This window comes from Coturnix japonica, chromosome 3, assembly GCF_001577835.2.
Source record: "Coturnix japonica isolate 7356 chromosome 3, Coturnix japonica 2.1, whole genome shotgun sequence".
NCBI classification, from domain to species: domain Eukaryota; kingdom Metazoa; phylum Chordata; class Aves; order Galliformes; family Phasianidae; genus Coturnix; species Coturnix japonica.
Genome location: NC_029518.1, coordinates 26982052 through 26996346, shown reverse-complemented (window position 1 = coordinate 26996346; position 14295 = coordinate 26982052). Strand labels below are relative to the sequence as shown.

The window sequence follows — 14295 nt, the reverse complement described above, 5'->3', positions numbered from 1 at the left end:
GGCATTTCCTAATGGCACCTGGTGGTGAAGCAGATACAAAGACAGACCACGTATCTGCTGCTGAATCTCTCCAGCTGACCAGAGACAGACAAACACAAGAAAAATTCCAGGGCACTGACAATCGTATTGTTACCTCTCCCCAAACAAGACAATATCCACATTTCTCTTGCAATCTGTATTATTCCTTCTTCTCAAACAAAAGAGAGAATAAAGGCCAGTGAGGAATCAATTACAGTGGGAGCGAGCCCTGCCTTCTGCTGACTGCCTTTAAGACCAAAGCTGGCATTTCAAGAGTGGCACTCACACAAAAGAGCACCAGCTGGGCTGCCAGATAGAGTAGCCCAAGGGATGCCTTTAAATGTTACCTTCTCACCAGAAGAAAAGGTCTCCTCTCATTTTCCGTGGGATGGAGATTTCACTGTCACGCTGAATAGCAGCATGGATCCAGAGGAACCAGCACAGGCGGCATTGGGAGGGAAGCAGAGTCTGCAAGGGCAGCACCATAGACTCAGTCTGTGTGGGATGGCAGAGCAGGCTTCAAGGGCTCTGCAGGGCAGCTGGGAGGGGGAAAGTGGGGTGGGGACAAGCTACTGTGTGCAAGGGTGGGCACACAGCTCATTTTGGGTGGAAGCCAGTAAGAGAGCAACCAGAAAGTGAAGGGAGGACAATGCTGAGCACCAGGAGGCAGAGTGCTGTGCCAGGCATGGCAGAGCTCCGTGGGCTGTATGGGAAAGGCTGCCAGGATTCACAGCTGGGAGCTGGAGGTGCTGCAGGCCCAGACTCATCCCACCACAGCTCGCCGCTGCCTTCCTGCAGTGTTCTTGCTGCGGGATGAGGATATTCCAGGGGATCAGATACCTATGGAGCTCTGGCTGCTGCCACAGTTTGGGTTTGGTACCCAGCTGAGGGCAGCCAGAGAGGGGAATCCAGAGCAGAGAGTCCTCAGGGTATTACAGCCACTGGCAAGATAAATAGAGATGAGAAGAAACTGATTTGTGGCAGGAAGTGCCCAGGGCAGAGACAACTCAGACCTTATATAGCCTGGCAGAGTCATTTGCAGACCTGATGTCAAGGCTAAAGCCAGGCCAAGGAGAAAAGAGCTCTTATCTTTCTTACAGGGACTTTGAGTACTTCCTTAAGCGTGGTTTAGTGTAACACCACTGATCACAAACTACAAGCCCAAAGCTTAGCATGGGTAAATCCCAGAAGCGAACCAAAGTCCCCAGAGAGAATCTATTACTGCTCATAATCCCCGGAACAAATACCCGCCTCTCCTTCTCCCTCTCTCATTTAGATGGATGCTAATGAAGAGCAGTCAGTATCAGGCTGGTGTTCTCAGTTACAGTGCTGTGGGGAAAAGTTACTGCTCTGAGAGCTGGGAAGCAGAGAGCAGAAAAACAGTTGCGGCACTGATAGAGACAGAGAAATAATATCAGAGCGTTACTGAGTTATAATTTTCAAGAATGTCTTGTCTTTGCGCCCTGATAGGATATATTTATTCTTCCATGGTACCTAATGATGCTTCATACATTAATCTATGCGGAGTAAGGCAATTAAAGCCCTTTGGCTGCTTTACACTCCTGGCTGTACAGAAACTTTGCCTCAATGTGTCTTTAACTGAGATCCCAGCTCGGTGTGCAGGGTCCTCTGTGATGACTCACAGGTTCACTACACAGACCCCTTCCACTGCTTCAGCAAAATCAAAGTGTGAGAGTTCAGAGAGCTCATTAATACAGAGGAAACAGAGTCTTGGTCAGAGTTTGGAAAGCACAGCTATCCCTGCTCTACTTGCAAGGCATCCCCTTTGGCTTCAGAGAGGCATTAAGCATGTTCAGCACCATGTCGCAGGCCTGCTAATTGCTACGGGATTCTCTTTCAGCTGCAGTATGCTGCAGAGACTGATGAAAAGGATCGGGGGAATCAAAGTCTCTAGTTCCCTACTGCGGCTGGGACTTTCTGAGAATAAACAGCAATATGGTAAGCTTTTCTTGGCAGTGTTTCCCCTGTAGCAAACCTGTGAAAATCAGTTAAATTTTGCAGCATGGAATTTCCTTGGATTTTACTGTGGATTTATACAATTAAAGAAAAATCACATTTTCACCCCCAACCTTCCAAACCGCCATCAGATGAGGATGGGTTTGAAGCAGTATCCCCTGATACAACAAAGCCAACTGCACAGATCTCTGCCCTGCCTGCCTGGAGAATGGGCCAGCAGGGAGATAACTGTGAAAAGGCAAGGTGGACAGATGGCTGGCAACCTAGGGTGACATGCTGGGTCATGTGGGCAGTGGGGTTAATGCAATGGCACCATCGTGCCTTACTTAAGTGATGAGGAATGGAAGTGCTAGTGGGAGGGAAGCAGGCCGACTAACAGCTACAGCTCCTTCTCTCTAGGACATCCCCACCTGTCTGTGTACATGGAGAGCAGATGGTGATATGGTAGGAGCAGACTTGCAGTGGAGATATGCTTGAGCTCCTTTGCTCATTTGATCCATGGTCTAATTAGAGAAAGTGTTGGCATACAGAGATGAACGATACAAGACATCCATTTTTGATGCTGTGTGTACTAAGTAAAATCCTGCCACCTCTCTTCAGGGAAAATTCCCTTGGAGGTTCTCTCTGACCAGGGACAGGCTTTCCTGCCTGTGGACAACAGGATATGGTTTCAGAAACTCAAAAATAAAACAAACAGAAAACCCCACCCACATTCCATAATGTTAAATTAATGCCGTCTCAGAAGAACAAAGGCCCATCAGATATGCAGCCAGAACAGAGCAGAGGGAGAGAACAGTCTGGCATTTAAAAAGACACGAAGCAGGAGTCCTCAGGCTTTTAGCCAACTCCACATCTAATTCATTATGCCAGCTTGCTTAATCAAACCCTTTTCCAGTACTTAAATGTTTTGCAGGGGACAATGTGGACAGGCTATATCCTTCCCCAAGGGACATTTTGGCTACAACACCCATGGGATCAGGCTAGGAGCATCCCCCCCTCTGCCAAGGTTCCCATGGCACGAAGATCCCTGCTGCCTTCAGTCCAGGCACTCAGCCACTGGGTTCTCCTAGGGAACTCCTGCCCTCCACAGGCAGAGGAGCACAGGACAGAACCTACTACTGTCTCAGCTGGACACTCATCTGGACACAGGGGAGAATGGGAATGCAAGGAGCAGAGCAAGGAGATCACACAGAAGTAAGTGTTCCCACCAACTTTGCAGATTCAAGGAGCAGAGTGAAGCACAGTTACTATGAGTTCTGCGTGCTCCTCATTCACCCTCTGTTTTGTGACATGCCCGGATGCCTCCAGGCAAACATTCTGTCTTCTCACAGCTTTGATAACTGACCCTTTCATCTTTGCCACCAAAGATGCTGGGTCCTTTGCGCAGTTCTTGTTCTCAATTCTCAGGCTCCAGAGCATGCACCATGCTCTGCTCTCCGATTAGCAGAAACAGAGGTCTGCTTCACACATACTGCCAGGTTTAAAAGAGCACAACAGGCAGGCAGGGTAAGCCTGTTTGCATTTCTTCTGAGGGCAGTCTTTGCAAAGACCTCGGTCAGAGGGGAAGCAGACTTGCAGAGCCCCCTGGATAGAAGTGGTGTCAGGAGGAGGTTAACAAAAACCCTGCAGAAGCAGATGTACTTATGTTGTCTCTATCCCTATTAACAGTGTACTTCCCCATCTCCATTCAGCCCCAGGAGCCAAGCACAGGGCAGCTGCACAGCTGCAGGGCTTGGAGCAGATGGACTGTTTTAGTGCAATACCGATGCAGGCAAGACAGCAGGAATGAGCAGCTGAGATCATGCATTCTTTCCGTTAAACTGAAGACGCTGCTCAAAATCTGGTTGCTGACCTCCTCCTCCACCTGACCCAAAGAGAGGTGAATTAAGATTGGACAAGATCTCTAAAATCATCTGGTCCAACAAAGGTGAAAGGTACAAACAAGGTACACAAATTTCAAACTCCACTTGCACAACTATGAAACTGCTCCATGAAGAGAACAGAAGAGTGACCTGTGAGCACTAAAGGAAAATCCAAATAGGCACTTAGAGCTTAAGCATTTCCTCTTAACTGTCTGTTTTGTATCTAGTGATTTCAGGGCCTGAATAATGGATGCAGCACCCAGTATCCCAGGAGACAATCAGGTTGCAGTACACCCTGACTGATGTTCAACTTTGCACATGGCTGCGCCATAAGTTGAGTCTGAACGGAAACATCCTTTGCTTAGAGCTGGGAGGAAGGGAAGGGGGTTGTAGTAGTTGTAGCTTCCCACAGGACAAATAACAGTGACTCAAATTAGGTGAGCAGAAGTAAAAATTGTCTATAGGCATTCAGGGCATCTGTGTCAGCAATCTGTGCCTGCCATCCTTTCCAACAAATTCTACAGCAGTAACATGGCCAGATCATGACTTGTAAAACAGCAAAAGGGGATTTTTGAAGAAGGCAACATTTCAGTAGCTATCTGTAGTAGGAACTTGATTGAGTGGCACACTGTTAGGTAGGAGCAAGAAATGGTAAGGACCAGTGTGCCATGATTGAAGATAACAGAATGCCTGCACTGACATGAAGTCATATTATTCATAAAACAGAAAGGACATACGGCCAACCCATGTATGAATCCTCTTTCTTCCTCTCCATGTCTTCTTCAGCCTTTACAGCAGTCTTCGGCCAAGCTTTTCGGGTTAGTGACAATTCAGTCTCACTGGCAAGCTGTGGCTGTTTGTGAATCAACATCCAATCAAACTGTAGACACCTATCATTTCCTGGGTTTCAGGAAAAGTAACTGAAGGGAGTTCTCTGCCTCTTGTTATGCAGAAACTTTGATTAGATAATGTATTGGTCCCATCTGGCTAGAATCCAAAGCTCACTGGAGTCTTTAGAAAAGCAATGACTTCTATTGAAGTCATTCTATAGCCTTTGGTTCAGAGCCACTCTATTGAACTTACAGAGTTTGAATGACACTTTACAAATATATAGTTATCTTGCCAGGTATTTGTAATCCTTGCTCATGAGCATGGTATTTGACTAACTTCCAGAAGAACCAAGCAGATACTATTAGAAGAGACCACAGTTTATCCAAGGCCCCATACCATAGCCCACGGCAAGCTGCTTGACGTCTGCACGGAACATTAGTTAAATACTCATCTATTGATGGATGAATGCGTAAAGCCAAGACCCCGTCTGAATAAGTGGAAAAAGAAAGGATGTATATATATAAATGGAATACATTTTTTCATTACAAACTGTTCACTTAGCCCTAACAGCAACTTGTTTTCAAAAGCCTAGAGGGAAGTGAATCACACTCATTAGGAAAATCAGCCTTCCCTCAATCAAATCAGTGACGTAATCTGTTGTGTAGAATTACTGCACTGGTCACAATGGCATGGATTAAATGAACTATGCGTTCGTTCATCAAGCAAAAGTTATATCTCCAACACAAGGCAGCTAACTCCAGGATGGCAGCTGTGTAACTGTGCACAGTGGCACCTGAACCAACAGAATACATATATCCACAAGGTTTGGGTGGGAAAGAGGGTGCTAAGACGTTGAGTATTACAAAAAGATCTTCATGGTTCAGATCACTTTGATATTGGCATAGCTGGTGCCTGCCAATCAGCATGACCTGATAGCTCTTACTTCTGTCACTTGTCAGAAACAAGACGCAACCACGGCACTTCTGCAAACACTGGCTCCCACTGTGTTCATTCACCACAATGTCTCAAACACACCTTTGTACCAGCTGCGTAATTTGAGTTGAAGAAGTAAACCAGCAATTTGTTATGACAGGCCTTTCTGGTCTGTGTTTCCTGATCAGGAAGAGAGCATCAGTGTTGACACTACCAGTGTAAGTGGATTGCTTATAAGCCAATTACTTTTGTACAAAAGTTTATGGGTTTCTTGGTCTTGGATACTCTGGCAAGTGGTGTGTGTGATTAAGGCTCATTGTTTCCATTGACTTAAATCTAAAATCCCTCTTAATCAGTACCAAGCATGGATCCTCACAGCAGCTTAGGATTTCCTCGAAAACCTCCCATTCTGATAATTCACAGGCCAGTTGTAGCTGGTGTGATCAGATAAAGTCCATGTCAGCACTAAGCTGGAACAATAGCACCTTCAGTTCTCCAGGATTTTTATAGATACTGGCCACATACCAGCAAATAAGCCTATTCTCTGACTCCTGGAAGAGGGACTGGCCAAGGTAAGACTGTGATACTACCAGAACAGAAAGGAGGCTCGAAGTATAAAACTGCAAGCCAAGAGTAGGATCTTCAACCAGGCTCATCTCCTGCTGCCTAGGACCTGCCAGCCATACTACAGGAGGCAGCTGAACACTTCCAACCTAGCAGATACCCCAGGAGGTGGGGAGAGTTCTCTGCCATCTCCCCTTTTTGAGTCAGAATACTGACATGAGCCTGTACGCAGTGATGAGTTGTATTAAAAACAGCAAAAAAAAAGGGTCTATTGGTGAGATCACAAATCGATAGGAAGCTAAAAATTAGCTGTTTGGGTACATTCAGAGTCATGCATGTAGGTATCCCCAGCAAGTTGGTCCCTCACAGCATCCCCTTTGCAGGACACCTCTGGGAAGAGAGGAAGAGGAATCTGACAGTGGAGAAAGAAACCTGGGGATCTGCTTCCAGCTGAATGCTGAGACTCACCAGACCAACCTGACAAGGAGCTGGACTCGAGAACAGGTCTCTGTGTGCATATAGTGAGCAATTCCTCCTTTGATGTATTTGTGTCTGCCACAGACAAGACGCTCTAATTCTTGAATGTCTGCTGGAAACTCTATTTCTTTCCTACTCCTCCTCGTGTTTTTTTTCTTTTGTTTGGGTTGGCAGGATTGTAGGGCAATATAAACACTTGCTCTGGGGGGGAGTTGAGGCAGGGGGGTAAAAGAAGGAAAACCGATGACCAAATAACTTCAGAAGAATGGGAATTGCCTCCAGGGAGCTCCCCTTCACCCTGCTCTCTCATCAGCTGAGAGATATTCAACATCATCCTGCTCTGCTAGTTGCTGAATATTTTATACCATGGCTACAAATGCTCCATTTGTATTCAGTTTCTCTCTTTCGTCATATCTATTATAAACGAGTAGTGTCTGGGAACTCTCCCAGGGAAGATTTGCCTGGATGGCTATGGATATTTTACAGTCAAATTGTGAGAGTAAACCAGCTTTCAAGTTCTGTAGAGAGGGGGAAAGGTAATAAAAGGGTTATTAAAAAAATAAATAAATGTCGGGGTTTTATATGGCTTCCTTTCATAGTGACAGAGCTTCTGTTGGCTCCACAATGGAGCTGGAGCTTCTAGGAGAGGCTAAGAGATACCCTCTTACTGGCACTGTTCACCTACAGGACCCATCTGATATGCTATGGCTGGCTCAGCAGTGCTGGCACCTGGCTTGGCAGGACCAGGCTGACGCTAGGTAAGCCGGGGCTAAGAGCTGTGTCCGTGTGCAATGGGGACTGGAGGCAATATGGGAAGTGATAGGGACATGGACAAGGCTGGTAAATACTCATCTTTACCTTCATATCGTCACAGATATGATACGGGTAGGAGGCCAGGGTCTGTCTCGTCATTGGGCAGGAGGAGTCCTAGCAAGGAAGCCTTTATGTGAGGGGAACTCCCCTCTTGTTCAAGTGGGGACCAAAGAGTCAGGCAGTTTGCCACTTCCACACAGGACTCTCAGGGGACTACAGCCAGCACGGACATCAAGACTGCCCCAAAATATCAAAAAGAATCCAAAATAATTACAGAATATCATCACTTGCCCTGAAGGAAACTACAGAGCAGAGAGCAGATACGAGAGACTGAATTTCAAATTGCAGATGGATATATTGTGGGTTTCCTAGACCAATCCACATCTTCAAAGCCCAAGAGAAAAGAACTCCTCATTTCTTTTTCTCTCTTTCTCTGACTCTATCTATCTATACAGTCTAATTTTTAAATAATTTATTCACTCTCAGCTCAGCCGTAGCCACTCTGGAAAATCATCTCATGGTATTAAACAGCCTATTTACCTCACAAAAACTTAACAGCCCCTTTATGCAACAAGGGGGAAATGGGGAGTGGGTAGGTACAGTGGCATTGAGTATAAGGGAACAATCAATTATTATAAAAGGCACTTGGTGCTGGCAAATATAAAATTACACTCAGTGGCTTTCCTGGGTCTTTGGCTTGACCGTATCTTTTGCTCAGGGTAATTTGTGGGTGAAGGAAACGAGTAAAGAGTTAAAATACTGAAAGCAGAAAATCTGTAACGAATTGATTCCCCAGCACATCCAGTCCACACCACCTCTTGAGAAGCCACAGGAGTGCTGTCAAACAGCTGTCTTCCTATACAGAGCAAAAGCTAAGGGGCATTCACTTTCCCAGTGAAATGAACTTGGAAATAGGACACAGCTGCATTCTTAAAGGAGACAAAGAGGAGGTTGCTTTGTGCTCCTCCCTTCACATCTTCTTCCCCTGGCAGTTTCCCATCTTTCCCCTCTGATCTGTGCCACCTGTGATTGCAGTCACAAAAGATCTAAACCCTTTCAAAAATGCCAGGAGAAGACATGCAGGCATTAGGCAAGAAAGCCAACTGACTGCAATGGAAAATGGCTGAGAAGAAGGGTATTTGCCAGCCAGCATTAACAGCTGGACTCTATCAGCCAAGCAAGCCCAGCAAGCCTGGGAAAACCTGGTGTCAACCCACTGAGAAGAAGTCTCAGATTTTGCAGCTTAACCTCTCTGCTGTGCCACATGCGCACAGAGATGTGGTGGCTGGACTCAAGAGCATGTTTCCTTCCAATGACATCAATGGTGCTGAGGCAGAGAGCTGTTAATTAACCCCGTTTATTGAAGGGCGGACACATTTCTGCCTGGGCCCTGCTTTTTCAGTCAGGCTCCAGTCCAGCAGGTGATTAATAACCTAGCGTGCTGTGGAAAGAGTGCATCTATTATTCAAATTAATGAAATTATAATCAAGAGGTGACGAATTAGCAATTGCTCCTTGACTGGATATGGAAACTCATTAGTGTGCCGGGCGCTGCTGTGGCACTTGCTGTACCAGTATGAGTATGGCTGGAGAGGAGGAAGTCAGGCAGAGCTGAGAACCCCTTATCACAGCTCTGCCCTGGCACACAAATCTGGAACACTCCAGAGTAGCTGTGCCCACCACAGAGTCCCACAAAGTACCTCCATCTTCTCTTCAATGTCACACTACCTATAGCAAGGTGGCTGTGGTCACAACAAGCAGAAACATGAACACAGCCATGGTGTTTTTTCTTGTGGAGGGTAAGGAGCTCTGTTCTAGAGGAAACACGGCAAAGAGTGATGGCTGGCTTCAAGATACTATTCCAAGGACAGCCTCACAACATGCTGGGTACAGACAAAGGACAGCTCTCTGAGGATCATCTTGGTGCTCTGAGTACTGAGTGAGACTCTCAGCTACTCAGATTGCTGGCCACACTCATAGCTGATGCTGGAGGTCTTCCCCTATACCCTGCACTAGGCCAGGGGTACCCATTCCCAAACAGTACTCACCGATGTGCTTGCCATACATGTGGTAGTAGAAGGAGACACAGTAGTACTTGGCTGTGATGTTGTACAGTGGGCTGATCAGCCGGGCTTTGTCTCCTGTCACCCGGGGCCGAGAAGCCTCAATGAACATGTAATAACCTACACAAGGAGAGAAAAAGGTAGGGAAAGCCACTGCATCCTTCACCCTGCAAGTAATGGAATGCTGGTGGCTGGAAGTCTCCTCCTCCTGCATGAGACATGGCCTTGCTCTTCTCATCCCATTGGATCCCATCCAGAAACATGCGCAGAAAGAGGATTGCAAAAAGGATTTAGTATATCTGGCATAAGCAATGTTGTTTTGATCTAAAGAGAACAATCCCAAAGCAGTTTCTAACAGCCCAAGAAGGAACAGATTAACTATTTAACTGACACTGTTTTTAGTGCTAGGTCTGGCTGGCGTTCTCAACAATAATGGGAAAAGCCACCCCCTTAGCTGGACATTGCGTATTTCTTTCTTTTTTTTTTTTTTTTCTTTCTTTTCCTGAGTACAGAGTTGTGCACGCATATGAATTGATTTTCCTCATTAGAGAAAGGGGAAAGCAATATCCAGCTGAATCTGGTGTGGGTGCCCCATGCACAGCTAGGAAGAGCATTACACAACAACAGCCTCCTCCAGTCTGGCTGTGGCCCCCACTGGCACTCCCCCAGCTTCATCCCTCCTGCTACTGCTTGGTACAGAGGAGAACTGCCCCACAGAGGTCTTCTTTGAGGAAGCAGCTGGTTAAACCCAGCAGAGACATTTCCAGGTGTCAGAGACGTTCTCTTACTTGTTTATCCTTTTTTTGATTTTAAAACAAGCATCAAATGGGACAAGGGCATTAGGCAGCAGGCAATTAGCTGGTAACAAGAACTAATGCTCACACTATTCCCTTAAACAAAGTCGTGGGTGTTTTAATTGTGTGTTTAATGCCAATCAGTAACATGCAAATTAACTGCCTGCTCCCTACACCCTTCGAGGAGGAGAAGCATGTGTGCAGAAAGCAGATCAGTGCTCCACCATCTCCCACAGCCGCAGGACCCTGATGCCTTGTGGTTTGCATCTCGCCTCCAGAACTGAGCCAGAAGAAACCCAGAAGTGTGCCTACCCTCTGGCGTACCGCTGATGTCCGTGGGCGGCCCCGTGTTGACAGTGCGCTTGGGGTTCTGGGTCAGGGCGTTCTGCCGCGTCCAGTCAAAGTTGTCCATCTTGTCTTGCACAAAGCCACAGATCTTCTCATCCTCAAAGCGACAGGTGTTATCTGCAGGGAAGGACAAGGAGAGCCACTTTACAAACCTCCTCCTGGGGCTGCCTTGCTGCCTGAGGAAGGTATTCAGCACAGGTGGGCAGCCCCCTGCCTCAGGAGGAGGCTGAAAAGGTATATTGCCATGATGGCTATGATTAAAGAAGGGTTAATCCAGGATGCAATTATCTGACAAAATAGAATACAGTTAACAGGACTAAAGAGAGATTCTGCTGGGAGGTCTAAAGGAGCTGATGTAGAGGATGATAAAAAGAGTAAGAGGATGATGGAGGCAAGCAGGCCACGAGGGCCTTTAAACCGTAACAACCTGATGGTAAAATAATCTTCCCAGGAAAGAGAAGAAAGCGTCAGTAAGTGAACCCCACTTTGGTCTACGTGTTAAATTAAACTATGGCACACATGAAAAGAGGTCAACTCAGTACTATAAATGTGTCATTTTGCTAGAGCATATTCAATTTATACCAGCTCAGTGGTATATCTGCAATTGCAGTTTATGTGGGTCCTCCTAACAAAATACATTACACCGGCAAACGACTTTTATGTAGCATCAACTACACATGCAAAAGAGCTTGCTTATGCTACTGCCACAAGACAATCACAGCCTACAGCAATATAAGATGGGTGAAAAATCTTGTGCATAGACAAAGTCTAATATGGACCTGCAGAGAATGGAGCAAATCAAACTTGACCAGATTTAAGATGGTCTTTTGTTGAACCTGTGTGGTGAAAGCTGGTTCCTGAGCCACAGAACTGCTGATACAGTTGGAAAAGAAGAGAAAGAATGGGCAGAAAAGAAAGAGAAAACAAGTCCAAGATTGGCTATGAAAATTACTTTCTTTTTTCAAAAGATCCCTGGGATGAAATCAGAGCTGGAGAATGAGATGAGGGTGGGATCTCAGAGTTCTCGAGTGGTGCAGACACAGCAAGCAGATCTCACAGAATGGCTGGACACTACGCTGCAAGCCAAGAGTTGAGTTTGTGGAAAAGGGCAGCTGGCTTTTCTTTTAGCTCAGCAGGAAACTCTGCTTCTGTGAGCTGAGCACAGCCATAGGGAGCTCGACTGGGCTGGCCACTTAACTGCTGATTAACCCTGGCTAAGTGCTTTCCGTTCAATCCGCTCATTTCTAATTAGCATCTTAATCCAAATTAGCCACTGCTACACACAGCAGTGATGGGCACAGGGAGCTGGAGGAGGTGGCAGGAGCAGACAGGGCAGACACCTGTAGGGTCTGAGGCTGGGCAGTAACATTGGCTAGGGAGTCTACCAGCCTCAGCACAACAAGATGGTGGGGAAAAAGAGTGAGAAAAAAAGGCTTCTCAGGGTCCTTCTCTGCCCTCCTGGGTGACAGGAGTAGTTCACAGCTACACCAGGCACCTGCTGCCTCTTGGAACATGGAAGACATAAGCTTTCTCTTGCAATGGCATTATCCCACATGACAGTACCCACTTGACTGCCCTTTAGCAATCAAAGCAACCAACCAAAACAGGAAGGGCTTGCATCTCTGATCCTATTGTGCTTGTGGATCTTTGGAGGAGAAAGCTAATATTTTTCCCCAGCGCAAAATTCTCTTAACTGGGAATATCAGACAGAAAACAAAGTTGAAAACAGTAGCACAGAGGCCTGCCAGGCAACTGACTGAATGGGAGCAAATCCATGAAGGAAAAGGCACAGAAACCAAAGAAGAAGGAGGATGAGAAGATAGCCCAAGCTCAGGTGGAGACCAGAGAGAAGGTCAATGAAGGGATAGAGGAAAACAGGGAGCTGTGCTAGACAAGAGGACAGTATTCCTGACTTACAGCTCAGGTCCAGCCCTGGTGGCTGACGGACTGCTGCATGAGAAGTCCCCTTCACCCTTGGGAAGAGGACCTGAAAGCTTTAAGGTGGTAGGAAGGGGATGCTCTTACTGCTAGAGCACAAGGCATGGGGTGCCACAGACTCCCAGCTCTTTGCATGCCAGAAATAGGCCATGCCTCTGCCCTCACCTCTCACTCAGGTGCAGCCACTTACAGAAGACAGAGCTCCTAGAAGAGAGCACAAAATGGAGGAGGCTCTGGGCACGGCATGGCAGGACCAGGCGTACATCTAATACCACTTGCCATATGGGAGTTTATCTACAGCACACTGCTTCTGCCTAGCTTGTGAACTCAAGGCACTATGCGGCAACTAATGAACAAGGCTTTATAATATCTCCACGAAGCATCAGCACTTCTCTTTATACATCTGCATTACACATGGTGAAACAGATGCACTCAAATACAGTCGGACACATCTAAGGCCACAGCAGGCAGCGTCAAAGCTGGAAGTAGAACTCTTGCGTTCTGACTGCTGGTTGCTTGGTTTAAAGCAAACCACAGGAAGGCAGAAGCCCTGCTGTTCCTCTGAACAGGAAGTGGAGATGCCCACGATAACTTAGGTATATTCAGAGCGCTGGGACACAGCCAGCATGTCACCTCTGGGTGATTATCATCAGGCTGACTGAGAAAAACTGGCTGATCCAGCCACAAAGCAAACCTTTAAGTGACCCGCTGCATCTCAGAAGCCACAGCAGCGATCTGACTGCTGACCTCGGCTGTGTGAAGCAAACCTTCTTTCAGACTCACACCATCTGCCAGGGATCCTGGCTCAGCACTGTGGTGCAAAGGAACCTTCCTGATTAAAAATTAAGCGGTGGCTTTAAATATTGAACACAGAAGTTGTTCTCTGGATTGTTAGAGGCGAGGTGGAAGTAGCAGGGGAGCTGGTTCCTCAAAGGCTGGAGTTAGTGCTGCCTTCACCAAACAGATTTCCTTGGCAGGCTTTGCAGTGGCAGCAGCTCAAAGTGCAGAGATGTTTGCTCCTGGTTATAGACACCTCCCCGCACTCCCAGAGGTGAGACCCTCAGCCGTGCCTATTAGCATTTCTTGTTGCTTCACCTCCTTGAGAAACATAATGGAGGTTTTCATTTCAAGTCCTTGGGGGTAAGCCATCCCTGGCCCTGAAATTCTAGCTGCCAAATGAATGCATACAAAAAATAATAAGATGATCCTAGCTGCAGACTACGGGTGAATAGCAGATGGAAGCACATTCAAATAAAATTGCCTTCGTCATTTAGCTGTGCTGTGACAGCTGAAACTGGCTTGGAGCACCAGGGACCATGATCTGAGCCTCAGCTCTGGTACAGACCAGTGGCATGACCCACAGCCCATCACTAGAGATATCTTTCCCTGCCTAGAAGATGAAAATACAAACTGGATTGCGACCTCAAAGTACTATGGGATTTAAGAAACACGTTACAAAATTTTCCGTATGTTTCTAAAGCGTTTCTAACCAGTAAAGAAAGAAAGCTTTGCAATGCAATAACTGGTTGGGTCATATTGGAGCACCATCTGCTCTAATATCCCTATCTACGACACTGGAATAATATGGCCCAATCACATTTTCCATCATGTCATGAGGAATTAGTGGCAGTCACCTGCTTTAAGATCTGCATCACACACATGCCTGAGGGATGGGCAA

At 46.7% G+C, this 14295-nt stretch overlaps 1 protein-coding gene across 2 annotated transcripts in view; it reads right to left on the bottom strand.

Moving 5' to 3' along the window:
• MDGA1 (MAM domain containing glycosylphosphatidylinositol anchor 1) overlaps nt 1–14295 on the bottom strand; it is a 135638-nt gene that overhangs the window by 18070 nt on the left and 103273 nt on the right. Inside the window, exons 13-14 of one of the 2 annotated variants that reach the window (XM_015857816.2) lie at nt 10656–10796; nt 9523–9657 (exon numbers count right to left, since the gene is read on the bottom strand). In XM_015857816.2, coding sequence (XP_015713302.1) covers nt 9523–9657; nt 10656–10796 — 276 coding nt within the window. Of the gene's footprint in view, nt 1–9522; nt 9658–10643; nt 10797–14295 lie in introns of both variants that reach the window. The other variant, XM_015857815.2, reaches the window with a different exon arrangement.